This window comes from Paramisgurnus dabryanus, chromosome 7 (genome assembly GCF_030506205.2).
Source record: "Paramisgurnus dabryanus chromosome 7, PD_genome_1.1, whole genome shotgun sequence".
In the NCBI taxonomy this organism is placed as follows: Eukaryota; Metazoa; Chordata; class Actinopteri; order Cypriniformes; family Cobitidae; genus Paramisgurnus; species Paramisgurnus dabryanus.
In genome coordinates, this window is record NC_133343.1 from 7,713,652 (window position 1) to 7,740,608 (window position 26,957).

General features: G+C 38.5%; 1 protein-coding gene across 1 annotated transcript in view; it reads right to left on the reverse strand.

Moving 5' to 3' along the window:
• Window positions 1-4,476: 4,476 nt before the first annotated feature.
• The window catches only part of dnah9l (dynein, axonemal, heavy polypeptide 9 like), a 69,558-nt gene continuing 47,077 nt past the window's right edge, over window positions 4,477-26,957 (reverse strand). Inside the window, exons 59-84 of the mRNA XM_073815272.1 lie at window positions 26,298-26,444; window positions 24,732-24,845; window positions 24,475-24,618; window positions 24,100-24,282; window positions 21,970-22,071; window positions 21,395-21,529; window positions 21,133-21,306; window positions 20,330-20,565; window positions 19,909-20,031; window positions 19,455-19,659; window positions 19,085-19,249; window positions 15,493-15,633; window positions 15,187-15,357; window positions 14,944-15,066; window positions 14,671-14,864; window positions 14,234-14,382; window positions 12,143-12,270; window positions 11,838-12,065; window positions 11,445-11,636; window positions 10,271-10,390; window positions 9,866-10,108; window positions 9,605-9,787; window positions 8,915-9,030; window positions 6,852-6,964; window positions 4,883-5,023; window positions 4,477-4,768 (exon numbers count right to left, since the gene is read on the reverse strand). Coding sequence (XP_073671373.1) covers window positions 4,521-4,768; window positions 4,883-5,023; window positions 6,852-6,964; window positions 8,915-9,030; window positions 9,605-9,787; window positions 9,866-10,108; window positions 10,271-10,390; window positions 11,445-11,636; window positions 11,838-12,065; window positions 12,143-12,270; window positions 14,234-14,382; window positions 14,671-14,864; window positions 14,944-15,066; window positions 15,187-15,357; window positions 15,493-15,633; window positions 19,085-19,249; window positions 19,455-19,659; window positions 19,909-20,031; window positions 20,330-20,565; window positions 21,133-21,306; window positions 21,395-21,529; window positions 21,970-22,071; window positions 24,100-24,282; window positions 24,475-24,618; window positions 24,732-24,845; window positions 26,298-26,444 — 4,218 coding nt within the window. The 3' untranslated portion in view covers window positions 4,477-4,520. The remainder of the gene's footprint in view (window positions 4,769-4,882; window positions 5,024-6,851; window positions 6,965-8,914; window positions 9,031-9,604; window positions 9,788-9,865; window positions 10,109-10,270; window positions 10,391-11,444; window positions 11,637-11,837; window positions 12,066-12,142; window positions 12,271-14,233; window positions 14,383-14,670; window positions 14,865-14,943; window positions 15,067-15,186; window positions 15,358-15,492; window positions 15,634-19,084; window positions 19,250-19,454; window positions 19,660-19,908; window positions 20,032-20,329; window positions 20,566-21,132; window positions 21,307-21,394; window positions 21,530-21,969; window positions 22,072-24,099; window positions 24,283-24,474; window positions 24,619-24,731; window positions 24,846-26,297; window positions 26,445-26,957) is intronic.

The window sequence follows — 26,957 nt, forward strand, 5'->3', positions numbered from 1 at the left end:
ATCCATCATTAAAGTAATCCAAATGACTCCAGTAACTAAATGTATGTCTTCTGAAGCGAAACGATTCATATCTTTAGCTAAATTTGTGAATCAAAATGTAAACAAACACTGAGAATTACAATTTTCCAGTGAACTGTACCTTTAATACTCAGTAGCGCAATGAAAGCAGGTAACAGATGCGTTAATGCAGCACCAGCTCTGTGTGAATCTCTAGAAGAGAGTTGTTCATTTTGTAAATATAAAAACTTGAGCTGGACACGCAGCCATGATAATGAAAGATGCATGCTGGGAAAAGATGCAGCGTATATTTTTTTGCATGTTCAAAGACACTTGCATTGTTAATCAAGTGCTTGTTTTTGTCCTTATATCACCTATTTGAGATGATTTATATATGTATTTATTTATTTACTTACTTACTATAAATTTCCTGGTATTCAGGATGAATCTTTACTTGAACTGAACTCAGCAAAGCAAAGCCTCACGATCACACGTCATCATGTCACTATATCACATTATTCTACCCATATCAGGCCTGGTACGTTTAACAATGCTTGTATACGCCGAGCCAACTAAACGGTTTAACATTGTCAGTATTGCAAAGTTGTGTCTCAGTATTGAATTTGACAAAACTTGGGTCAGTGCTTTGTTCACATTGCGCACAAATCCGGTTTGACTTCAGATCGGATCTTTAGGACAGTTTGCATTTACGGATTAAAATTTTCAGGCCAATGAGGAGCGGTGACCCCCAGTACATGTAACAAATTAAGACTGCATTTACATATAGAGGTGTTCTCGGGACCGAAAAAATGTACCCGACCTGTTCACTTTTTATAAATCTTTTTTTTTTTTAAGAAAGACCCGAATATTTAACCTGACTAGACCCTAATGTAAACCGCACAGACGTGTGTGCAGTCTGCAGCCCCGCATGCACCAGTCGGCAGAAACAAACCCGGTGGCCTTGTAACCAATTTGGCGCGCTGCTCCATTTGTTTTCATTTTTTGTTTGACAACGACACAAAGATAATATGCATTTAAAATAGATTGACAGGTCTGTCTCAGTGAAAATTAACCTTCCACCTACACAATGCGCAAACAGTCGTTGGAAAAGATGCACACCTGCAAAATAGTTTGGGTCCGTTCGGCAAAAATGCATTTATTTTAAATTACCCGAGACCCGATGCCACTAATATTATACCCGACCTGTGTCCGAGGCACACTTGAAACTTTCAGACCTCGGGTTTTCGGATCTAAGTTGACCCGTGAGGACCTCTAATGGGTATGTTACAAAGATATTACAATAATAATTTTGGCATACATATACAAATGTATTACATATACATTGTAATTTACCCGAATAGAATTTATTGTGGGAATGTTATGCTCTTCTTTTTAATCATAATTTTTTTATTATTTGCCTATTATGCAATTTTTTAATGCCTAAGTAAAAAAAAGATTTTGCATTTAAATAATATTTGGAGGACCCCTAGTTATACAACCACGGACCCCCAAGGGTCCTCGGACCTATCATTTAACAGTGTAGTCTGTATCTTGTATAAATATAAGTTGCTGAAAAAATCACGTAAGCATCAGCACAATGCCAAACGGCTTTCTCATGGACAGGACCAGACAAAAATGTCTCATGGCTACAGGGTTTAACTCTCACTGCACATATGAGAACAAAGTGACCGTAATATTTTATGCTTTTATGTCTATACTGTGTGCAAAACCACTGACACGATCACTCGTTCACTGAATAATGAATGTCACATGGGTCACTGTACACCAACACCGATAGTTCAGGTCCCACGTGTCGAAAACTACTTGAAATTTCGATGCTAACAAATCAGATTTTGCTGCCTGTCTGAACAAAGCCCGGTTGTGTTTGAACAAACTGATTTATAATGATTACCACATGCGATCTTTTTACCGTTCCAGAATTGCTTTTCCAGTTTGTGCTTCAAATTCATCTGATTTTCAATCCAGCGACACTTTAGAAGTAACCCAGAAAGTAGACGACTCCAGACCGGATCCACACCGGAGCTGCAGACTTTGGCATGGATCCAGTACGGATCCGGCCCAGAGTCATGTGCTGTCTGGGAAGCATGTTTTTCCTTTGATAAGGTGATGTGCTGGTTTGAAGCTGTAGCAGTGTTATCATTTATAGATGTAAATCTGGATCATGTTATGCGAGAGATGCAGCGTAACTTAAACCTCCAGCAACTGTAGCAGCAGTCTAATTTACAATTATGCATGTGACAGACGCTTTTATCAAAAGCATTCAACCCAGACGGCAGACGACGCCGGGTCAGATCCGGTCCGGAGTGGTCTTATACATTACTTTGATCAGTATGTGTTCCCTTGGATCCAACCTATTAACCTAACGCAACACTCTACCAAGTGAGCTACAGGAACACATACTGCACAGTCATTCCTGGCTTTCCAAAGGACACAAATCCACATCAGCCCAACACTCCTACGGCGCTTTTCCATTGCATAGTACCCCACGGTTTGGGTCGGGTCAGCTTAATTTTGGGAGCTTTTCCACTGGGTGCAGTACGTAGTACTCAATACTTTTTTTGTCCCACCTCAGTCGGGGTTTCAGGCGACCCGAGCTGATACCAAAACGTGACGCGAAAGCACTGTAGATCACTGATTGGTCTGGGAGAATCGTCACTACCAGCATCATCGCTATGATGTCAAAGATTAGCTTTACCTTCATGCTAGCTTGCGCTGTCTCGAGCAAACATGTTGTCATCTGTGCTCTGCTATAAGTTCCCAAACTTCCTTTTGGGAAAGAAAAACATCCACAGGTTGAGAATCAGGAACACCATAACAGGTTTTTTCCAGACTTGCAGTTTGTGGCGGCACATTAGCAAGTCGCGACGCGCACGTCCGCATATCTGCTTTAATGCAACTTAACCGTGGGTTCACACCAGCCGCGTTTGAGGCGTCAAATTCGCAACTAGTTTGCTGCTTGAACATTTTGAGTTTACGCGATTCATTCGCGCGTAGTCATCGAGACATTCACGCGGTAATTTGCATCATGGGAGGGGGGCTTCTGCGACTCTGCTCGCTTTCTGTAAACACGTCACTACTAGAGCAAGCTCCTGATTGGTTAACGCGGCACGTTTTTTCACCAAAAATAAAAAAATTTAACTCGCGTGTTGCCCGCGGCAACGCTCAATTCGTGGCGTGATTATGCCATTCACGTGAACTAGACGCGCAAATGAGGCGTCTAGGGTGAGACCTCCAGACGCGCGTCAACGTGTTTTCACACTAAACTTGATGGAAAAGCTAAACGAGTTAAAGTGAGGTGAGCTGACCTAACCTGACCCAAACCAAACCGTGGGGTACTATGCAATGGAAAAGCGCCAATAGTCTTGCAGTGTAACATGACTTGAGTTCATGTGTAGAAGAACTGCATGTTTTAACCAAAGTTAGCTAGTAGTATTAACCATGTAATCCACAATTAGTGAGATGCATCGAAACGCGCGTCTTCCTAGCGTCGGAAAATGTATGCATGTCTTAATTTATTCTAGTAATTTATTCATAAGGCCGCCAGATTTAGAGCTTCGAAGTAAACGAATGAATCCCACTGAAAAGCTGAAATCTGGGGCATTGTGGCATATCGAGGTATTTGAAAGAAGCTCTACATTCTCGTCTCACATCACGCAGAAACGTAGCTAGGCAGGGTGTTGGCTGTCGACCCGGGGGTCGACCCGACGTTTTCCTGCGAGATGGTTCAAATCGCGTCTCGCGGCGCCTGAAGCGGATGGGACGCGAGAGGCGATGGTAAGAGAGGGATGCGATACTATTGCGATCTTTTGCACAAACTCTTCGAAACATCTTGTACAGTGTCACTTTTTAAAACTAGTGCTGTTCACAAATTGTTTTTATGCATTTTTTTTAATGTTTGACACTGTATTTTATATAATGCAATATAAAAGCAGGTTAGAATGTTTTCTTCCTTGGGTATATTTGGTATGTATTATATTTATGCTGTATATTGTGAATAATATAAGAACTGTGTAAATTAATAAAGGACAGAATGCTTCATTTACAATGTTGTATAAGATTATTTACAAATTTGTGACCCAGCCTGTCAGGAATTGCAGGAGACTGAACTCACTCGCAGACAAAAACTTTTAATACAAAAACGAGAGGGGTAGCAGACACAATTTTGACTAAAATAAACGTAAACATAAATCTTGCCTTAAAGGGATAGTTCACCCAAAAAATGAAATTTCTGTCATCATGTACTCATCATCATGTTGTTATGAACCTGTATACATTTCTTTATTCTAATGATCACAAAGGAAGATATTTTGAAGAATATTTGTAACCGAACTAAAGCCCCATTGACTCCCATAGTGTTCTTTTATTCTACGATGAATGTCAGTGGGGCTTCTGATCGGACATCCCTTTTATAGAGAAAACAGATGTTATCTCATCATACCCCATCATCATATAAAGCACACACACACACACACACACTCACATCACTACAGTAGTCTTCAGTCTCAAACACTAAGCAGCAGGGCGACACCTGCAAGAACCCATTTCGCTGGTCTCTCTCTGGTTTTAAGACTGAAGGTCCAGACATACGTGTTAGCACGTAGTTTGGTTTTATAGACGGGGCATTCGTAGGTGTTGCGCGTCTCCTGACGGTCGTTCGGGACGGCTCTCACGGCTATAACAGGCATGCTGGGTGTTAAATCCTTAAGTCGAGCCTCTGCAATCGTTCCACCCTGAATATCCCAGCGTGCACCTGCGGTCAATGCAAACATAGAGTATGACTCAAATAACAATCTTACAAAATTTGGTAAAATTCAATCTTGATAGTGGCCTGTGATTGGCTAAAGCTAAAGTGGAAAATACAGACCCTCCATGTAAAGGCCGTAGATGTAAGCTCCCTCTCTGGCAGGTTGGTTAAATTCCTCTTTAAACTTTTTGGTAACATCCACCGTGAGGTTCATTTTGTCAAGCGGCCATTCGTTCTTACGTGCTAAACTCTGCATTACAGCTACAAAAACAAACGTGTTTAAAGTTCTTGTGGGAACAATAATTCTGTTAATGCCCAACACAATATGATAATGTTTATACTACTACTAATATGCATGTGATCTAGTGCTTTTCACAATTTTGTATTATAGCAAAGCAGCTTAATAGAAATCACTTTGAATTTGAACACCTGCCAGCTGGATCTATACTACAGCAACATGACTGAGCATGCTGGTCTATAGTGATTATAGGAACATTAAAGCCACAATATATTGATTTTCACCACTAGAGGTCCCTATAACACAATAACAAAGGCGAAGCTTAATGACGTTATGAAGAAGAGTGGAGCGATGGGAGATGTCCAAAGAGGTATGGAATAGGCTTTATGCCCAGCTGCACTACTTCCTGAACTTCAACCAGCTACTTGTTTCCTGTCTTCCATTATTGGACAAACTGATTAATCCAGGTGTGTCTGATTGTTGTTGTTGTGACTACTGAGGTCAGGCACACCTGGATTAATCAGTTTGTTTGTGACTACTGAGGTCAGGAACACTTGGATTAATCAGTTTGTCCAATAATGGCAGACAGGAAACAAGGAGCTGGCTGAAGTTCAGGAAGTAGTGCAGCTGGGCATAAAGCCTATTGGCTAATCGTGTTCATGGATGAGGGAATGAATAATGTAGCCTAGTGTTTTACACAATTATGCATGTGACTCAAAACAATTTAATCTGATGCTACACAAAAACTAAAAATGCATGAAAGCCAATGTTTTTACCAATCTTTGGCATGCCCAAGACTGTGGAAAAAGTTTTTAAAAAATCGAGTACACAATCACTTTAATATTGAAAATCAGTCATTTTGTCAGATTTTTTTTTTTCGCAAATCGGTGACATCACTTATGAACTTGGCAATTAAAGAGTTAAAATCCTGGATTTTTTTTTGTTAACATTTCGTAGTTTTGATTAGTACTGAGGTTGATTAACAGATTTATGAAATTAATAGGGCTGTCAAAAGATTAATCGTGATTAATCACATCTAAAATAAAAGTTTGTGTTTACATAACATATGTGTGTGTAGTGTGTATAATTAATATTTATATATAAAAACACACACAGTCATGTATATATTTAAGAAAATTTGGTTATATTTATATATAAAATATTTATATTTCTATATAATATAAATTATATAAATGTTTATACAGTATATAAATGCAAATATTTCTTAAATATACACATGAATGTGTGTGTATTTATATATACATAATAATTATACACATTACACACACATATGTTATGTAAACACAAACTTTTATTTTAGATGTGATTAATCACGATTAATCTTCTGACAGCCCTAGAAATTAATAAATTAATTTAACTGATACATTTTTACAGCTATTTTATTTAGTGGCTTTTTTGTACACGGACAACCCGAAAGGGTAGTAAATTTTCCCACGGTATGTTGTTGAGTTTTTGAAAATTTCAAAGCATTTTCTCAAAATATGTATCAATATAAGATTTGTCAGCAAAAATCATTCCATTTGCTGGAACATAGAAAAAGTTGTGGCCAAATTAAGACTAAACAAAAAACAAAAATGGCCTCAACAACCCATAAGGGTTAAATCACTAAAAGGGTGAAAAAATTAAGCTAGACATGAAACGAATCATTATTTATTTAAAAAAAAATTGGGATTTCTCTGGATTTACAAAACCTTGGGATATTGTAAGTACAAAAACTCCATTAAATATATCACACAGATCAGTGGTTTCTGGTTATTTCATTACAAAAATATTACGTATTGTGGGTTTAATGTGAAGTCCACACATAGGTTTATATATTATATGTGTTACCTGTTAGAAAAGACTGAGGGTTAAATAAACCAGAGATCCAGACCACACTAGGCAGAGACAGATCCTGAGTCCAACTGTCCAACTCTCTACAGCGAAGCAACACATCATTATACCTGATTTGAGACACACACACACACACACACACAAAGGTTGATACAACACATATTCATATTTAAAACTTTTCTATTAGCAGTCACTAATGGCTAATGGAAATAAAGGCTATTGCTTGGTATTGGGAAGAAATGATATACAGATATTGCAAAAAACAGATGATAAAGAAATCCAAGATTGACTTTTTAGCTTTTTCTTCAGAATTTGTTTGGAAAATCTGCGGAATGATTTTAAATGTTTTAAAAAGATATAAAGCTGCAAATATTAAAAATTGCATCTAAAATAATAACTTTTTTAAGGTTTAAAATTAAAATAAATGGGTCATTCTACAGAACATCCACTTTTGGTATGGCAAGATGTCTTAAATAACTTTTTCTAACATTCAATCTTAGACCACATTATTAGATTACTCCTTGACTTTATGAGTACACATAAATTAAAGCTTAATTTTTTATTTTTTGTATGCATGTACTTCAAGACTGCATAGACCTTTTTTTGTCACTGGTGTTACCTTACATCTTTAGCAATATTAAAGGTGTTTATGAAATATTATTTTTCAGCTTTGTTCAATTTATGGTCATTTACCAGAACTACTGTGTGAAAGAGGCTACTGACATGGAAGGTGAGGTAGCTATTGGATAACAGCTTATCTTACCTTATAGCCAACATGTACCGTATTTTCCGCACTATAAGGCGCACTTAAAAGCCTTTAATTTTCTCAAAAAATGACAGTGCGCCTTATAATCCAGAGCGCCTTATATATGGATCAAGGCAAAATCAGGGTCAATGTCAAATGTTTTGCGGGCGGCTCGCGCGAGGACGCTTCCGCGGGCGGCTCGCGCGAGTATCAGACTGTTTCATTTACAACGTGTTTACTGAATTAGGGAAAAGTTCCCTTCCACGTTTGGGAGAAGAGTGAGCAAGGCTCGGAGATATTGTTGATATGCACATCAACGTTTGAACAACGTCACCATGGTGAACTAAGTTTTCAGAAGGCTTAATTGCATAACGCAAACCCAGTCAAACGTTTGACTGCAGTATCTTTTATTCTATGCGCCTTATAACCCGGTGCGCCCTATATATTAAAAAAATTCTAAAATATGCCATTCATTGAAGGTGCGCCTTATAATCCGGTGCGCCTTATAGTGCGGAAAATACGGTATATACACAAAACCAGTCTTTTTTAAACATCATCTAATACATCATCTAATCTTTCCATTGATGTATGGTTTGTTAGGAAAGGACAATTTTTGGCCACGATACTACAGTTTGAATATTTGCAATCTGAGGGTGCAAAAAATTTAAATATTGAGGACAATCGCCTTTAAAGAGCACCTATTTCATTGCTAAAAAACAACGTTATTTTGTGTATTTGGTATAATACAACGTGTTTGCGTGATTTATGGTTTACATATTTTCCACATACTGTACATTTTTGTAGCTCCAGATTTCACTCTCTTCCTGAAACGCACTTATTTAGAAAGCTCTGTGTCCCTGATTGGCCAGCTAATCTGTATACTGTGATTGGTCTGAATACCTCTGACGTCAGCCAAAAATGTGACGCTCCTTACCATGTTTGAAAGATTCACTCACAATGCAATGCTAACAGGAGTTAAATTACAGGCTGTGAGTCCGTAGCAGGAGGAATTCTGATAATGTCTGATAATTTTTAATGTCTACATCACCAATACCAGGAAGTAAATTGTTGCCTACAATCCATGTGTTTGTTTTAGTCCAATAAAGATATTTATGTTAGAGACGATAACTCGATAACTAAATAGATTGATGGTAGGAAATTGTTTAATATTTTCATGGAACATGATCTTCACTAAATATCCTAATGATTTTTGGCATTAAAAAGTCAAATTAATTTTAACCTACTACTGCTACAAATATACCCGTGTGACTTTTTTGTGATCCAGGGTCAAATATTTTGAATGTGTGTGCATTACCATTGAGCAAGACTGTATGTAGAGGGGTAGGCTAGCCTGGCCCAGGTATCAGGAACATTATCGAAAAACAAAGCTGTTTGTATCTGCTCCATCTCTGATGATATCGCCAGCTCTCCCTGACGGAGAACATACAAAGATTATTGTGATACACGTGCACACACACACACACACACACACACACACACACACATTACACAATGGGTGTCGGAAGCAACAACAAAAAAAATGTGGGTGGGTCCAAAACATTTTCTGTAGTAGATGCTGTGTTGCGATGGTGCAACAGGCAAAAGTAGTCAAAACACGAAATGTAGTTTAAATTATATATAGACTCTAAAGGAGCCAAGGGGAATGGATTGGTTGTGGCTAGAAGGGATACAGCTATGGCCAAAATATCTTAAACCTAGCCACTACCAAAACAACATTTCATGAGAGTTAGTCAATAGCTGTATCATATCTAGCCAGAACTGCTGTTTTTCATCCTAATCCTACCCTCAAACCTAACCTTAAACCCAGGATCTGGATATGCAAGGTTGTAGGTAAAACGCGGACTGGAGTTTAATTTAAAAGTGCATTCCTCTAGTGGAATGGATTTGACTGGCGGCACAAGTGAACAGACATATGCGCTAAATACGAGAAAAAATGAGTGGGTTCAATATCATTGGTCTTAAGAAGTGGGTGGGTCCAACTCACCTTCAACCCCAGATCCAATTCTTTGAGCGAACGTCTTATTTCATGAATGAGCATGTTCATACGCTCGCACTCCTGGAGGCAGACTAGAATGTAAGGCGAACGTTCGGCTGTTTTGGACGTGATGTCGGACATGTTGTACTCTTCCGGTAATTTCTCCAGGATGTCATCCAAGATCGTCTTCACCTGAAATACCAAAAGACTTACATTTTTGCGTGTTATTGCAAAACGAATGAAAATATACAGTTAAGTTCAGAAGCAGACCTTCTCTTCTGTAGTATGTGAGGATCCTTCGCCCATGCCGGAGTCTCTGGACTGCAGCTCCAGCAGGGTGTGGAAGAGGCTGTCTGACGTCACGGTTAAAAATTCGATCTCGGCATTCGGATGCAACCCGTAATGCACTGGGCTTTCGTGGGGAAGCATCTCATCTATGTAAGCATGGTAACCTTGATAATCCAGGTTGGAAGGAACAACAAATCCTGGGGCCAGCGACAACTTTCGGTCAAACTGTAGAAAGTGAGATTAAACTCAGAAGCATGTTTTAACATTTACATGCATATGCTTTCATCTAAAGTGACTTACAGTCCACTCAAGCTCTACATTATATCACTATAAATGCACAAAGCTCTAGTCTAGAACAAAACACCATTGTGTTTATACAGTATGTACCTGGTTAGGTTGCATGTACTCTTCCAGGTAAGTTCTGCACAATCTTCTGTCCCAGTCATCAGTAATGTGCCCACCATACATGATCTCACCAAACAGATAGCGCAGGTCCTCCCATGGTACCTGAGCATGTTTTTTTTAAATATATTTTCTTTATTTGGAGCAGACAACTATATCTAATAAATAAAAGGCACATATTATGCCCGAGAAATAAGTTTTAGGTTTTCAGCTCAAAAACCCACAGATCATTTATTATAGCATTCCAAAAATGGCCCGATTTGGGTGTGCTTTTCTTTATGTGTGTACCTTTAAATGCAAATGAGCTATAGCTCCTACATTACCAAAAGAGACAGTGAGCACTTTCAGTTCAAATATATTTGATTCCTGTGAAACAATAGTATCTCACTATTGAGATATGGCGGACAGTGTATAACTCCCTAAAGTTGAAACTATAGTAATGCAGGGCTGTGAGTCAGTGGCTATGGGCGGGGCTTTATCAGTGTGATGTCACAGATTTTTTTAATTGTAGGGTGGTTTTATTCACACACTGCCAATGAACATTTATGTCCAAAAGTTGATTTTGCTTTATAGGTGCCCTTTAACTCTTTCACCGCCATTGACGCGATATCTCGTCAATTAAGAGAAAACGCTTCCTCGCCAATGACGAGATTTTCTGTCTTTCCACAATACCGCTATTATCCACCAGGTGGCACCCTTCCGCAACTTTTTAAACCCGGAAGTATTGCCCTATGGCAAGCGGCTGCATGTCCGTGTCTGTTTTAAAGATCGCTCTGAATGGGATCTCTATGAAAAGTCTGTCACAATAATGGAATTATCTCTGCTTTTTGCTCAAAATGTGGTGTTTTTGCAGAAACCTACACATATTCAAAAGCTGATTACAAAAGAACCACTGAAGGTAGGATGAAACGGTTTTTTTTTTGTTTGAAAGCAGAGGGTCTGTTCTTTCATTTGGTATATTGTATGTTTATATATTTAAAGAAGAACATTTTCTGGAAGGCATTAAACTTTGGTGAAAATCATGAAAAACGCTGGCGCTGGCTGGCAACTTTTTTTAAAAACGCTGGCGGTGAAAGAGTTAAATGAGAATTTGGGTTTCTGAGCATTAACTTTCTATTGTTAGCTTATATTGTTGGCCACCCCAGTTATCTCCACACACCTGTGAGTTTGCTTCCAGGTAGTTATAGAGGACGTTGACTGAAATGGTGAGGTCTCCTGTGTTGAAAGGGTACTTTCTGTTCCACCCCTGGGGGCCAAATTTCCTTCTTTCCGCTACACACGCATGGAAATAACACAGCGAGAACAGGATGGTCTTGAACTCCTGCTCACGGGAACACTGATCCAGGATGTCCTACACAAACATACGCAATGCTCACAGTACAAACAATATACACTTAAAGTACATAGAGGTGGATTTTAGATCAGTGAGACTTATCTGTGGGAGAACAATGCAATAAAATTTTTTTATTAAGCACTCGGATTAATAACATGAATGAGATGTGACCACTTATATGCAACTAAATTGCGAAAACTTGTTGTTTACTTTGCTCACCTGATCAAAGTTGTCCAAAGCAGCGTGTAAGTTGGCCAGCATACCCGTTGGCGGCTCATTAGTGATCTTAATGGAATTTTCCAGAATGCCCTGCGGAATGATGTGTTCCTGTGGGGTCGGAGAAGGTTCCGCGCTCATGAACACCCGGTAGTCTTGGTGACTGTTCTCGGAGCAACGTTCTAGGAGCTTTTCCAGACTGCCAAGCCACTTGGCCACCAGGTGGATGTTCTACAACAAAAGCATATAAAACTACAAACGAGTACAAAGCACATATAGAACCGATATACACTGATGTGAAAATGCACCTGTAGAATGACCCAGTGGCCCTCATGTGAAGCCTTTTCCATGGCGAGTTCGGCCACAGATTCCTGGCCCTGTCCTAGGGACACATTATGGAGCTTCCCAAGGTCTATAGTGAAACCCAGTTTCTTACCTACACAACATACAAACGGTGTATATGAAGAATTCAGATGCAAAACCCTCTAAGTGCATCATGTTTTCTTGTAAATGGACATTTTTTATTCAACTCTTATGTTTCAATTCAGTAATTTCATTTTAATGGCAATGAAAAGGTTATTATTCGTCAGCTATTGAAATGCCTCATTTTAAAAAATCTCTTTGAAAAAGTCTTTGCTGCAAAACCATTTAAGTACATGCTAAATCTCCTCTTCTAAAAAAGTCTCCAGTCACTCTTCACTGTCCTTTCTGAATAAAAATAAAATGCTTAATAATTTGGTCTATATCCTAATATATATGAAGAGTTTCGTTGCAAAACGAGATAAATCCGTTTTTAAAATTTTTGTCTTATGTTTATTATAATGTTATCATGCTATTATTTTGTTTTATGGTGCTACTTGGCTGTATTTTTTAAGTTATGAAGGTTTAAATCAAAACAAATAAACTGCAGTTGAATTGATATTAATTGGAATGCACAACCAAAAAACCAGATTTCATGAAAAAAACGGAGTTATCTCGTTTTGCAACGAAACTCTTAATTTGTAAACGTCCTTTAACTGGGTAATGAGCTCCATGACGTACGCACGCTGTCAATCGTTCATCCAATTCTTCTTCTGTGCACTTAGAGGACTTTGCTGAATAATTATTGTGGCGTTTAACGGATTCTGCCCACAAAGCTATCACATTTTTGAGGAAGGTGGCGTTCAGCGGCCTTTGCATCTGAGCTCTTCATAAATACATTACATCATCTTGAAATACACAAAACTCATTCACAAATAGTGGTGTCAGGATGCCACCTATATAAGTTGTAATTATACAGTAATTAACAATTACATTTGACATGCATGCGTTTGCCAGAAAGCGACTTATAATGCTTTCAAAGTATACATTTTCATCACTATGTATGTGTCAAAGTTTCCTAAACTGGGGTCTGTGAACCACTAGTGGTTCACGAGGGAATTGCAGGGTGTTTGTGGGTTCCTGAAAAATCTTTAATTTATTACTTGCAATTAAATCATAAGATGCAAATAAATTATTTTAAAATAAAAAATCTAAATAAAACACTTACTAATAAAGTAGATTTTTACTAACTATATATATATATATATATATATATATATATATATATATATATATATATATATATATATATATATATATATATATATATATATATATTTGTTTGTTGTTTGTTTGCTAAATTACCAGTTGAAGGTAATATTAACATTAACTATGTACAATACTACTTATAAAAACTTAAAATAGATGAAAAAAATGGTTAAATATGCAAATGTGCTATTAAATTATTGAAATATTAACTTAAAATCTCAGTGTTCATTTTTGACATAAAAATTACATAAAAAGTCATTTAATTTAATTTATTTTAATTTAGATGAAATATCTAAATTACTGCAAAAAAATTATCTGGTCAAAAATATATTTCAAATATATGCTAAATACATTTTGTAAAAAGAAATGCTCAACTGAATAACTGTCATATATCAACATATATTTCAAAATGTATTTCAAGGGCAAGCAAATACATTTCAAATTTTACATCCATTATGGAAAAAATTTATTCTTTGCCTAAATAAATTTTAAAGATATGTTAAATAAAGTTATATGTTAAATAAAGTTAATTTCATAAAGTATATTTTTTAAGTTGAAAGTTGAAAGTTTTGATTACAGGTTCACACCATAAACAAAGTTTTTCTTCGAATGCGACATGAATATATTTCCTTGGACTGAAATATATTGAGGGCTAAATATATTTTTATTGCTTTAAATTTTTTATTTTTTTATTTACAAAAATGGCCAAAAAATATATCGGCGAAAAATATATTTTTGTAAACATTCCAAAAAATATATATATATATATATTATATATATATATATATATATATTAAATATATTTCAAAATATATTTGTGCGTATTTTACCCAGGGACTCGACATCTTTAAGTGGGTCCACTCCTGGTGACAAGATGAAGAAGACGGGAGAGGCAGGACCACACTCTTTAAATGATCGTGCAAACTCCATCTTCCTCCCCTCTGTGTACTGCACGCCCAGTTTCTCTTCCACAAAGTTCCTACATACACAGACACAATACTGTCCAATCACATACTGCACATCATCATCCCCACACAGATGATACAGATACAGTATAAATTATGTCAGCTAGTGGTTCAAATTTGGCCTGAGAAGTAACACGGATGATCCATCACCATTGTCTTTGATTTAGACATTTATTATAGTAAATTATACCTTTACTGCAAAACATAAGCTAAATGACAAATAAGCCTGAAAAGTGTACCATTATACTAATATTACATTAGTAAACAGGCTTGCGAAATGCTGACAAACACTCCACACTAACCGGACGGCGTATGTCATCCTGTCAGGTCGAAAAGCTCTCATGAGGATGAGCTTCTGTAGCGAGCTTTTGTTCTTCCATTCCTGTGGTAGTTTTTCTTTCTCTGGGCATTCAGACTCCACCACTTTCTTCCACCGTTTGGGAGAACCCTCTATATCCCGATCCAGGCCACGAAACTCATCTGTGAAGCTCATAGTCTGCGAGAACATATCAGGAACATCACGTCTCTTATCAGAGTATATAGGTATATGTATGTGTTTCTGGGGCCATGCTCACTTTAACGGCACTCCATGCAGCGTTGGACAGAAAGTCCAGTGGGCTGATGTAACTGTGGTCAATGTTGAAGCGCAGCAGGAAGTCCAGCTCCCGAGGGTCCACCTCTTTACTCATTAACAACAACTGATACACAAACAGACACAAATAAAGTGAGGAAAAATGACATTACAAGTACTTCATACACATTGATTTAATATGTGTAGCAGACCGTTTTGTATCTGGATGTGTGTGTGTCTGTTTTACCTGAAATGTAAGTTGTGCAGCAAAGGTGAGCTTGTCTCTCTCAAACAAGCCTCTGTTGATGTAATTAAATGTAGAGAATGTGATACAATCTATCAGTGTGTTCACGCGGGTCTTGACATCAGAACAGACATCTGCACTCTGCACAGCCTTGTGAAACACGACATTAAACGCCTGAGGGCCGAAAAATCCAGCATGAGCGAAGTAACATCACATCTATCAGTGTGTCAGGTAAACAACAATTTGAACAGATCTAAACATCATTTTAACAGAACAAATTTGCACAGATGCTCCTACGCACATACAAACCTTGAGGGAAAACTGGTACATGGGGTTGATCTTGTTTAGGTCGTTGATGATAAAGTACAGGAGAGACGCTCTGACAGCCACGGGCCGGTAGTGTTCACGAGCCTCATTTATCTTCACCTCATTAACCTTTGCTTCCAACACCTACACAAATGCCAAATCGGAGACGGGAAGAGAAGAAACAATACAAAGATAAACTCAGATTTCTGGCTTTTCCAAATTTTAAGATAAACTGTGTGAAAAATAGCATGTAAGGGAAAATGTATAGCCAGCAGGTTGTGATCGCAGAAATAACCCTCGCCTTGAAGCACAAGGTCTTGTATTACATTGAAAGGTCTTAGTTCACGATAACAACTGTACATTATCCCGCTTATTACATGGCTATTTACCTCATAAGTAAGGTATTTTATGAGCTAATTTTTAATGAATGCTGACCTTCCGTAAGGAAAAACCAGTTTACTTTCAGTTTTAAGATAAGACAATGGGCCCTATCTTGCACCCAGCGCAATTGACTTTGTCAGTGACGCATGTATCATTCGTATTTTGCAACGGCGCACAGCGGGTTTTTCCCTCCACAGACGCACGTCGGCAAACTAGGGAATGAACTTGCGCTCTCTGGGCGGTTCAGCGCAAAAAAGGAGCCGTGTTCCGGCGCAAACCATCCCTGATGCTATTTTGCAGTTTCAAAAAACAATTGCGCCACTGACCAAAAAAACTAGTCTAAAGTCAGTGGCGCGTTGCGCGTTGTTCATTATGCTATTTTAAGGGCGCATGCTTGACCATAATGTATAGCGTGCACAATGTGCCCCAATTTCGCTTATCTAATCTACACAGATGCAACAGTTATTTTTGCAAATCATAAATTGTTACAATAAAAAATATTAACACATGAGATAAGGGGAATCATAGTGGTGAGCATTGTGGTAATAGTTTTTATTTATTTTGTGTGGCTGCGTTAAAAATGTTATCATGCAAATAACGATTAAAATATTTTCATAAGTTTGTTGTGTGGCTGCATTACGTTTATTTGATGTAAATAATAATTAAAATGTTTTCATAAGAAACCTTAATGTATGTGAGCTTGATTTGTAAGTGTACTTTGGGGTTGGACTGCTTGCGTTTCTTGGCTTTCAGCTGTGAGGGTGGACGCAGCGATGTCCTCTGCTGGCGTCTGTGTAGAGGCAGATCCACCTCCCGTTACACGCCGTGGCCGATTTATGCTGGCAAGCTTGGGATTCCCCCGTCTCCTGACATCATTGTAGCGCTTGCGGCGCAACGTCCTGGGGATGCCAGCTGATGAATTGCGGCTATTTCCTCCCACGCCTGTTTAACTTCTCTGCCTTTGACTGCTCTTACAAAAACGTCGGTCTGCTCGGCTGTGAACCGGTCCTGGCGTGCGCCTGGTAAATCCGTCATAATAAAAGCAACCCGCCATGGAACTTGCCCACTTGCGTTTAAAGGGAATGTTGAATGACGTTCTGGTTTATTTGACGTTACCCCCAAACCACACCTATGAATAATGAACCTACTTCAGACCAACCCCTTATTGATTTGCGCCTGGCGCAAGAGTTATTTCTCCCGCCGGGAAAATAGCAACAGCGCCCAAGATCCGCCCACAAACTCACTTGCGCTTTGCGCTTCGCACTTGCGTTTCAGATCGTTAAAGCTCTACTGTGTACTTTATTGAGTTAATTCTTAACAAAAACCCATGTTTTCTTTCAAAAGTATGTGCTCATTCATGTGTAATTACTTCCCACCCACTAATCAAAGTATTCTCGTAAGTGTAGAATCTGCTATTTAAAATGCATACCGTCGAAGCGCTCTCTGGCTGAATCCATGTTGTGCCTCCATCTTTGAAATACATTCGCCGACGAGGGACATTCCTGAAATTCAAGCTCCGCCTTTCGCGCTTCACTCTACACTCACGCTGCCCGATAGCTGAAGCCTCCAGAGGTTGCATGTGTAGGCGCTATACGTCATCAAGACAGTCTTATTTCAGAATATTAACAATTATAAAGCTGACAATTATTCTTAGTTAATTGTAAATTGATGTAATATGCGTATGACTTGCGAATGTAATGCTCAGTTAATTTAAATAAACCAGGCTTGATGACGTATCCAGCCTGTGACCTGCGTAGCTGAATCCTTCGGATTTTACAACAACCGCACACCGTGATGAACCTGCGATCTAATGCTTTGATTTGAAAGCCTGTTGAAGACATATTCTCGAGGACATTAAAACAAATCGCCAAGGATGCGAAACGGGGATTTTAAACGACAACGTGACAGGAAAAACATCAAGACCAAAGTCACTATTGGAGTTAGTTTTCCAAGATGGGCTCAAGGGACACTGAAGTTGCACTTTCTATATTCTCCACAGGTAATTCAGCATATTCGTTTACATCTATACAGTCCATGTTGTAAACTTGAAGTTTTATAGTTCCTTGGCTAACTTTAGCATGATTATGCATAACACTTGTTAGTGTAAACATGCATGTGGTTTAATGTGTTGGTACAGACACACGCCGTCTCTCCGCCCATTTATGTAATCTGAGGTACTGATATAAATGTTTTTCATCTTTTCTGACCTCTAGCACAAACACACGGTGACAGCGCTATTTTTAGATTTTCATTGATAAAAGCGTCTGATCTGCGCGTCTTTCGTTTCATTTTACAAGCTTGTGAATGTTGCGCGATCTTTTTTCACCAATATGAGAGAAAGCTCTTACATATACACGGACATGTAACATGTTTACTTAAAACATAAGCATTGTACTCTGACATAATGTCTGACATAATACTCTGATAAAGTGAAAGTTGCGCGATCTTTTTTCACCAATATGAGAGAAAGCTCTTACATATACACGGACATGTAACATGTTTACTTAAAACATAAGCATTGTACTCTGACATAATGTCTGACATAATACTATTTTTAGCCTTTCATTGATAAAAGCGTCTGATCTGAGCGTCTTTCGTTTCATTTTACAAGCGTGTGAAAGTTGCGCGATCTTTTTTCACCAATCTGAGAGAAAGCTCTTACATATACACGGACATGTAACGTTTACTTAAAACATAAGCATTGTACTTTGACATAATATTAGTTCGCGTCCATTTAAACCCGTCATGGTTGCTTTTTGTATGTGATTTTAAGCGGACATATCATGACAATCAGACTTTTTTCATGTTAAACATAAATCTGTGTGCTTTGATGGATCACAGGCAAAGGACATTGCAAATTGTTCATTTTTTCTCATTGCCTTTGCTTTGTAGCTACTGGAAGCCATGTTAACCTTGGCATGACACGGCCGGGCCACCGTACGAGTTAAAACGCGTTCCGAATGGGGAGGGCTAGAAAGTATTATTCAGTTGCTTGTCATATAGACTTTCACCGCTAGATGGGAGTAGATCTTACACAGTGGAGCTTTAAAGTAGGGCCCAAGTTTTGAATAACAAAAGCAAATAATTTCCCAAATTTCTACATCTACCAGTCACTCATGTTTAATTATTTTGATTATGTTGTCAGCTACTGATAAGTATGAAGTTGAAAATAAAGTTGAGGTTGCATTAGTTTTCATATGTATAAATCTCAAACCTTCATCTCAATCTCTGCAGCTGTATGTTTGGTGCTTTCCAGTTTCTCCACCAGAACGTCGTCCCCTAGGAAGTTACTCTCGGCCGCAGAGAGACGCGTCAGTAACTCATCCTCCAGCTGTTTTAACTCGATCTTAAATGTGTTCTGCTGTTTTGTCAACTCTGACTGCATACACATAACAGACATACACGAATCACGTCACACATGTAACACATGCCGAATAATTATTAAATATTCAATATTTGTGTAAAAACTCTTTCTGCATTACACAACTATACATGATTGTTCGTTTGAGTGGTCTAACAAAGCAGCATTTGTGTTTGTCTAATACCATTTAGCCTTGTATGGCTGGGTGCACACACTCGCTCACCTTTAGGTGCTCCAGATCGGGTCTCTCCAGGCTGACCACCTCTGCGAGCAGCTGGTCCTCGAGCCCGTCGCGGGTCACAGTGAAGTTGATGAGAGTGGTCTGGGCCTGGATCTCAGGTTTATAGTGAGGGTTTGCCAGCTTGGTGTGCAGAAGCAGACGGAAGTCTGGATGGAAGTAACACTCCTTATCCCCAACTTTAATACATCTGCAAGGGAAAGATGAGTAGCACATTTTTAAAGTGAGCAGATTAGTGCTTATTTACAGCAGGTAGTACGGGCAACAAAAGATTATTTTTGGCATAGAGAAAGGGAATTAAATCAGGACATATCCAGATTTGAACAAGGAGCACTGTGGGTTCAAATGAGCACCAGCCCACGGAGTATTTCTCTACAAAGTAATGGTATGTATTTCAAGTTGTGTGGTGTTGTGTATTGGTGTGTCCTGTTTTGTCTACCTGCCCTTCTTGATGGTTTGTCGACTCAGCAGTGGATCAATAACTGGTTCAACTGTCTCCTCTAGATTCTCGATCAATACGGGTTCTCCAGAGACCACTGCTTGTTCAATTACATCCACGTACCTACAACACCACCACAAAGATACACCGATTAATGCAAACACATTCAACTAATTATTTTAATACATTAAATTAATAAAATAAATTACATTACTAAATAGTGTCCATGTCCATGCATAAAATCACAGCTGTCTTAGATTTTCTATCTAGACTTAAACATTTTTGGACATTTATGCATTTGGCTGATCCAAAGTGACATTGCTTCAAGCAATACATTTTATTAGTATGTGTGTTACGTGTGTTCCAAGAATGCCATTTGTTTATGTTGTTACTGCTTAAACCATTTATATAAATCACTCACCCTTTCTGACCGAGGTTAATGACTCTGAGGTTGCTGCCATAGTGACTCCTGAGCCACTTGATGCCCTGTAGCTGAGGGTCGATGAGCAGAGGCCAACGCTCACAGTTGGTCAGTATAGTGGCGTTCTGGGTGGACATCTTATCACCTGGCAGGCCCTCGTTATTCCACTTAGCTATTGTGGCATCATCTGTTAGCATGGAAATGGGATCTAATCCCTCAGTCATGGGAATGGGCACCTTAAAAGACAAAGACAGAATACATTTTATATCATTTTGTTCATTTATTGAACTGAAATCAAAGATGAAAAAAGTTTCTAAACTGTAACAACTGAAACAATAATTTGGCCACAGACAATTGGACTAATATTAGAAATGCAGCAATATCTTCCAGAAGAGCACATGTGCCCCCTTTCCTTATTTCTATTTATCATTGGTTACCAGTTGCTTCATGTATTAAATTTAATGGGGGGTAATTCCTCATGCTGAGAATTCCTCATGCTATACAAAGTGTCAAAAAAGCAGATGGACGGTATTTCTGGGCCGAATGTACTTTCATAGGGTTCATAGAAGTTTTTTTCGAATAAGAAAGATTCATAAACAACAATCTTGCTTTATTTCTTTTATGGGCAATTTCAGTGCAGGAAGTACAGTGGAAGTCCTTATATGGGCACATTAACCGGAATAGCGCACTTTAGAATCACTTTGCTGTTTTCCTCACATTGGATAAAAGCGTCTGCTAAATGTTAATGTATAAATAAGAAAATAGACACAATATAGTAGCCATACATAGATAAGGTCACAGACCTTCTGGGAGCGCAGGTAAGGCATCCAGAGGTTGTGCAGTAGCTCATGTCTGTATCTCTTTGAGAAGGATCCAGCGTATGAGATGAAGGCTGCAGTGAGGAGAACGTCTCCACACAGAGTCGACTCCTGCTCTCTGTACTGAGCTACAGCGTGAACCCAGCGCACATTTTCTGACTGAAACAAAAACAAATATTTTCTCTGAATATTCAGTGATGCTTGCTGCACAGTATTGTATGATATTACAGAGCTGTTTTGTTCTGACCTCCAAGCCTTTGACCAAGCGGTTGGCCAGGTGAATGGTTGTATTGGTGCGGTTCACCTCGTCCTGACAGCGCAGTTTCTCTGATGTGGCTTTTTCAAACGCTGCCTTTAGCATGTCCAAGTTGCTGTCCAACTCCTTCACATTATAAACAAATATGACTTCTATAGTACATGGTTAAGTGTGGAAAAACATACAGTTAGCCCACCGTTAAGGTCCCGATCATCCTGTTTGGTGGGTTTATTCTGTCGACTTGCTGACTATACAGAACATTATCTGCCAACTTGCTACATACAACATGTAAGTTGTGAAATATTAACATTTCATAATTTGAACCATGACGGTAGCACTGGTAGCCCAGATGAGCGGTCCAATATTATTTATTTCCTGTTTGTGTGGTACATAGTGGAATATCGAATGGCATGATTGGCCAATCAGAAGAGCGTATTCCAGCCAGTGTTGCAGTTTCCAGTAATCCCTCAATATTTATATAATGATTAATGCCAAATTTTTTTACAGCTGACATTTCAATCCCCCAATGTACAAACCAAATCTATGCCCTAGTTAGAGAGACTTACAGCCAGTTTCTTTCTGATGATCTCCAGTTTCTCTGCAGCCTCGATCAGATCCGCATTTGCTTGAGACAGACACATCCTCTTCAAATCTACCTCACAGAAGACCTGAGGAAACAAACATCAGAACCTCTAGATGGTCTAGATCAGTGGTCTCCAACATCGTGCCCACGGGCACCAGGATGCCCGCACACAGTCTGTGAGGTGCCCACCAAAGCACATTGTTTATTAGCATCAATTATAATATTTATTTATAACATATTTTTTATATTAGCTTGGCTTTTTAAACATTTTAAACAATAATAAAACATATCAACAAAGGTTTTGAGGAAACATTATAAAAAAGTAGCCCTCCAGATTGTTTTATCCATTGTGGTTGTCCTTGCTCACAAAAAGGTTAGAGACCTCTGGTCTAGACTCTTATGAGATGCATAAAATGAACATACCCATTTCTGATTGGTCAATTGTCTGTATAACCCTTATTTTCCCATTAGGTGTGTTCGACTTAATGCAGCACCTCAAGAACCGATAGGCAGATAACATAAAATTATGATTTCTATCGCTCTCATAGTACTTTGATGTCATGTGTCTGTCGGTTCTTGCTGCGCCGCTTAAAGTGAATACACCTGTTGTCTCTTTTCTAACTTTGCTGTAATGTTGCAATGATATTACCGTATGCAGCAGCCGAAAATAGTCCCCTTAGTATCTTTCAATAGCAGGGGACTATTTTTGGGCACTATGTAATATCATTCGCCTCCTGCAGCCATGTTACGGCAGCAAAGTCCTTGATTATTACGCCAGAATGAGAGTATAGTTCCTAGTCATATCTGCCTAAAAAATCGCAACTTTAAATTTTCTGTCGGTCTTAGTCTGTAACTACAGAAGAATCAAGTTTTAAATAAGAAAAATATCAAAACTCTTTGGTCATTTTTTTGTGCGATGCTATTGGTCTAATCAGATTCAATGGATTGTGCTAAGCTATGCTAAAAGTCATACCACCAGATCCGGAGATCAGCTAAATGGATTCCAAAACAGTAAAAATCAAATGTTTAACTCTAGGGAAGCTGGATAATGCACATATTTTCAAAAAAAGTGGAGTGTCCCTTTAAATAAGGCTCTGCACTTTGGTTCCTAACTGTGACTGTGTGAATTAGTAAAGCAGTTTACTCACATATGTCTGGAAAGAGCAGCATGAGGGAGAGAAGCAGAGAAACACACTGTAAACATACAATCACATCACAAACTCAATGAGAATACAGTCATGAACACACAAGAATACGCAACACAATCATTTAAAGGTGCAATGTGGGACTTTTAGCGCCATCTAGTGGTGAGACTCCACGGCTCACCCCTTCCTTTTGAAACGCATAGTGATGCTACGGTAGCCACCACAGGACAAACACATCATCGTCAGAGACAACCTAGTGACAAAACGTGCTCTATAGAACAGTTTGTCCATTTAAGGCTACTGTAGAAACAGGGCAGCACAAAATGGCGACTTTCATGTAAGGGGAACCGCGGTGTATAAAAACGACTCATTCTAAGGTATTAAAAACAATACAGTTCATTATATAAGGTCTTTATACACCACTGATAATATAGTTATGTATATTATATTGCATTTCAGATCCTTCTAAAAGTTACACAATGCCCCTTTAACACATCCAAATAATTCACTGTAAGGTTATTCATATGAATTATTTATCTATTTGCCTATTGTTTGTGGTGTAAAGAATTATCACTTATACTTATTTACTTTATTTACGTTTTTAATTTACATGAATTGTAAGTTTTACAATATCCATAAACTAATATTTGATTTAAAACAAAGTGCCAAGAACCATGTTATTCATTCAGCTGCATTAGAAAATCCACATTCCTTTCATAAAATAAAAATCTCATAATATAATTACTTCTTAAGGTTGATAATCAGGATTTTCTGGATAAGCATATCCTTTAACTAAATTTTTTTTAAGCAATTAAGCTCCTATTTTGTAACTATTGTAGTAATAACTAAAAGAATCCAGTTGAACCCATTATGGTGCTAATACAGTAGGCTACAAATGTACATCAGTCACTGTAATAACATTAATACTACTGGTTTTGAATGATGGTGGAGGTGAATGTGAGAAGAACCTCGTGGAAACGGATGATGTTGATGACCCAGGCACAAAGCCCGGCCGCTGCAGATGATTTTAGACGCACAAACTCGGGGTTGAAGTCAGGATCGCTCAGATACTCGTCTTTAATCACCCGCACTGTAGCTTCAGGGATGTGCTCTTTATCAAAATTAACCAGCGCCTGCAGAAAATCATCCACCTGCTCATACACAAAGAAAATCATCTTTAGTGTCAATTCATCTTGACAACCAATATGCTATTTAAAGCTTTTAAAGATTTTTCAGTTGCAGGATAAAAATAAAGGGCCTTTTGCACATTGCTAACGTTAAATGTCAGTGGAATTAAAATAGAAACATTTGTGCTTAAATGTCAACTCTGAACACACACGCACTTTGCTCATGACGACTTTAGCTGCCTTCCAGCTTCGATCTTTAGGGATCCGGCCGCTAGGGGCCAGAAGAACCAGCACAGCGGCAGAAACGTTAGTCACGATGACGGGAGGGTTCGGAAAAGTCCGCAACTCGGTTAGATTCAGCTAGGCACAAAAACATACAATTACTCTGGAGAAAAATAAAAGCATCTCAATATATAAAGAGGCTGATTGTGGGTTTGAGGATGGGTCAATCTAAACAGCAAACAAACATGTACCCTGTTTAGTGTGTTGAGTGCTGCATTAGCCGCCTGTAACGCTGGTTGGGCCTTTGCCAGGTCTGCTTCAGTTTCCTGTTGCTGCTTTGTCACCTCAGCTTGAATCGCTTCTACCTGATACAGACACATATATTTCACAAACATTATGATGATGTTTAACATAAATATAGTTCTGTCAGGCCTTGATTGTGATTGGTCAATATCTCCGTTTTATTTATGACAAAACACAGCTATGACCGCTGAACCCAATGATTCTGTGTATCACTGCACAGCAACCTATGCATTGTATTTTTCATATTTCATACATCCACATATTTTATTAAGTTTGGACAGTTTTCGCAGTGTTACCAGATCCCATTATTAAAAATCCTCTTTAGACGTAGTGTTTTAGCAATGAATGAGACACTGAGGGATATTTTTAAAGTGAGGATTAGGTGTAGTGTTATCGATTTCTCTGATTTATTTCTGAAAAACAAGGTTTAAACCGAGGGGCAACCTTCCGATCCCTCTGATGAAGCCAATACAGAAGTGACTTAAACTGCAATTCATCGACTGGCCGCTAGAGGCTGGCTCCAAGAGAGAGTCAATCCCATAGACCCAATAATAAAATGCCCATCTTTAGAGCAGAAAAAAAATATGTTTACAGCCTGGTACAAAAATTGTTTTTGGTTTGTATAGCTAATTTTCAGCAACCAGCCACCTCAGCTTCACCCACGTCCATGAGTGATGCGGGGTGACGCGGGGCCAAGATTCCGACGGCAGGCACGTCCTACTATTGGCTATAAAAATGATCTTCAGAAACCTATGGGTGACGTCAGAGACACTACGTCCATCTTTTTTTACAGTCTATGGTTTAAACCTACTTTGTTCTTTATGGCCTATTATTTTTTATTTTTTTGAATGAATATCTGGCAACACTGGGTGACAGGCTCCTAAACTGACAGTTATAAAATAAGGCGCATCATTCAGCACGGGCAGGTTATTGCTGACAGGATACTACATTCGGTAAGACAAAAGCATTTTTTTATTAAAAAATAAATAAATAATCCACCTTTAGTCAACAGTCCATCCTCCAAGTGTAAAATGGCAAAAAGGTTTAGGCAGAATACATTAGATCCCAGGTAAAAATAAAGTAGCCTATACTTGAATCTACTAAAAACTACACTTAATTAGAAGTAAAGTTCTACTTTAGTAAAAATACCAGTAATACTTTAATAGATTTTTAAGTTTATTAAATTAACGAAATAGCCCAGTTGTGTACACTTAGATTTTCTTAAATTAATCTTAAGAAGTACTAAAGACAAATTTGGTATATTGGTATACATATATATAGCTACAAAATTAGTGTGCGAACATAGTACATTTACTAAGTGTACTTAAAGAAGTGTATTTTAGTGCACTTCAAACATTCGAGGCTAATGCTGTATTTTAAATAAGTCACAACTAAAGAGCGCCATTCAGCAGTGACTTATTTCACAATAGCACAGCCTGTCGTACCTTATTGCTAACTAAAGGAATAATTCACAAAAAAGTATTGATAATGTGACAGAAATGCAAGTCTCTTACTCTCTGTTCCTCCGCATCGGCTACACTTCTCTCATGACTGAATTTCTCGCTCTGCTGGCCAATTTTAGCGATGAGAGCTTCAGTGTCTGTGTTCCGCAGCTGTAACTCCACTTCCTGTGTGGCCAATTTAGCCTTTAAATCCTCCACCTGAGAAAGAGAGAGACATTTAAGAGTGTAGGAGGACAGGTGGGAGTGAGTGTCTGTATAAACCTATATCCAGTATGTGTTTATATAACATATGTTTACCTTGGTGGAAGTCAAAATTGTAAATGTCCTTGCAAAACATATTAGTCTAACCTTTGTGCAAGGTTCACTAAAACTACTAGATAAACGGTTACTAAATACAGTATGCCAAATAATGTGATTAAATCTCATTAGTTCTTGCCACTATTGGCACTAGCAATTTTGGGCCCTATGAAAGAACAGGAGGTTGGGCCCTCTACCACACCCGTGTTACTACTAATGGCGCTTTTCCATTGCATAGTACCCCACGGTTTGGTTTAGTTTGGGTCGGGTCAGCTTACTTTTGGGAGCTTTTCCATTGGGTGCAGTACGTAGTACCCGATACTTTTTTTCGTATCACCTCGGTTGGGGTTCCAAGCGACCCGAGCTAATACCAAACGTGACGCGAAAACACTGTAGGTCACTGATTGGTCTGAG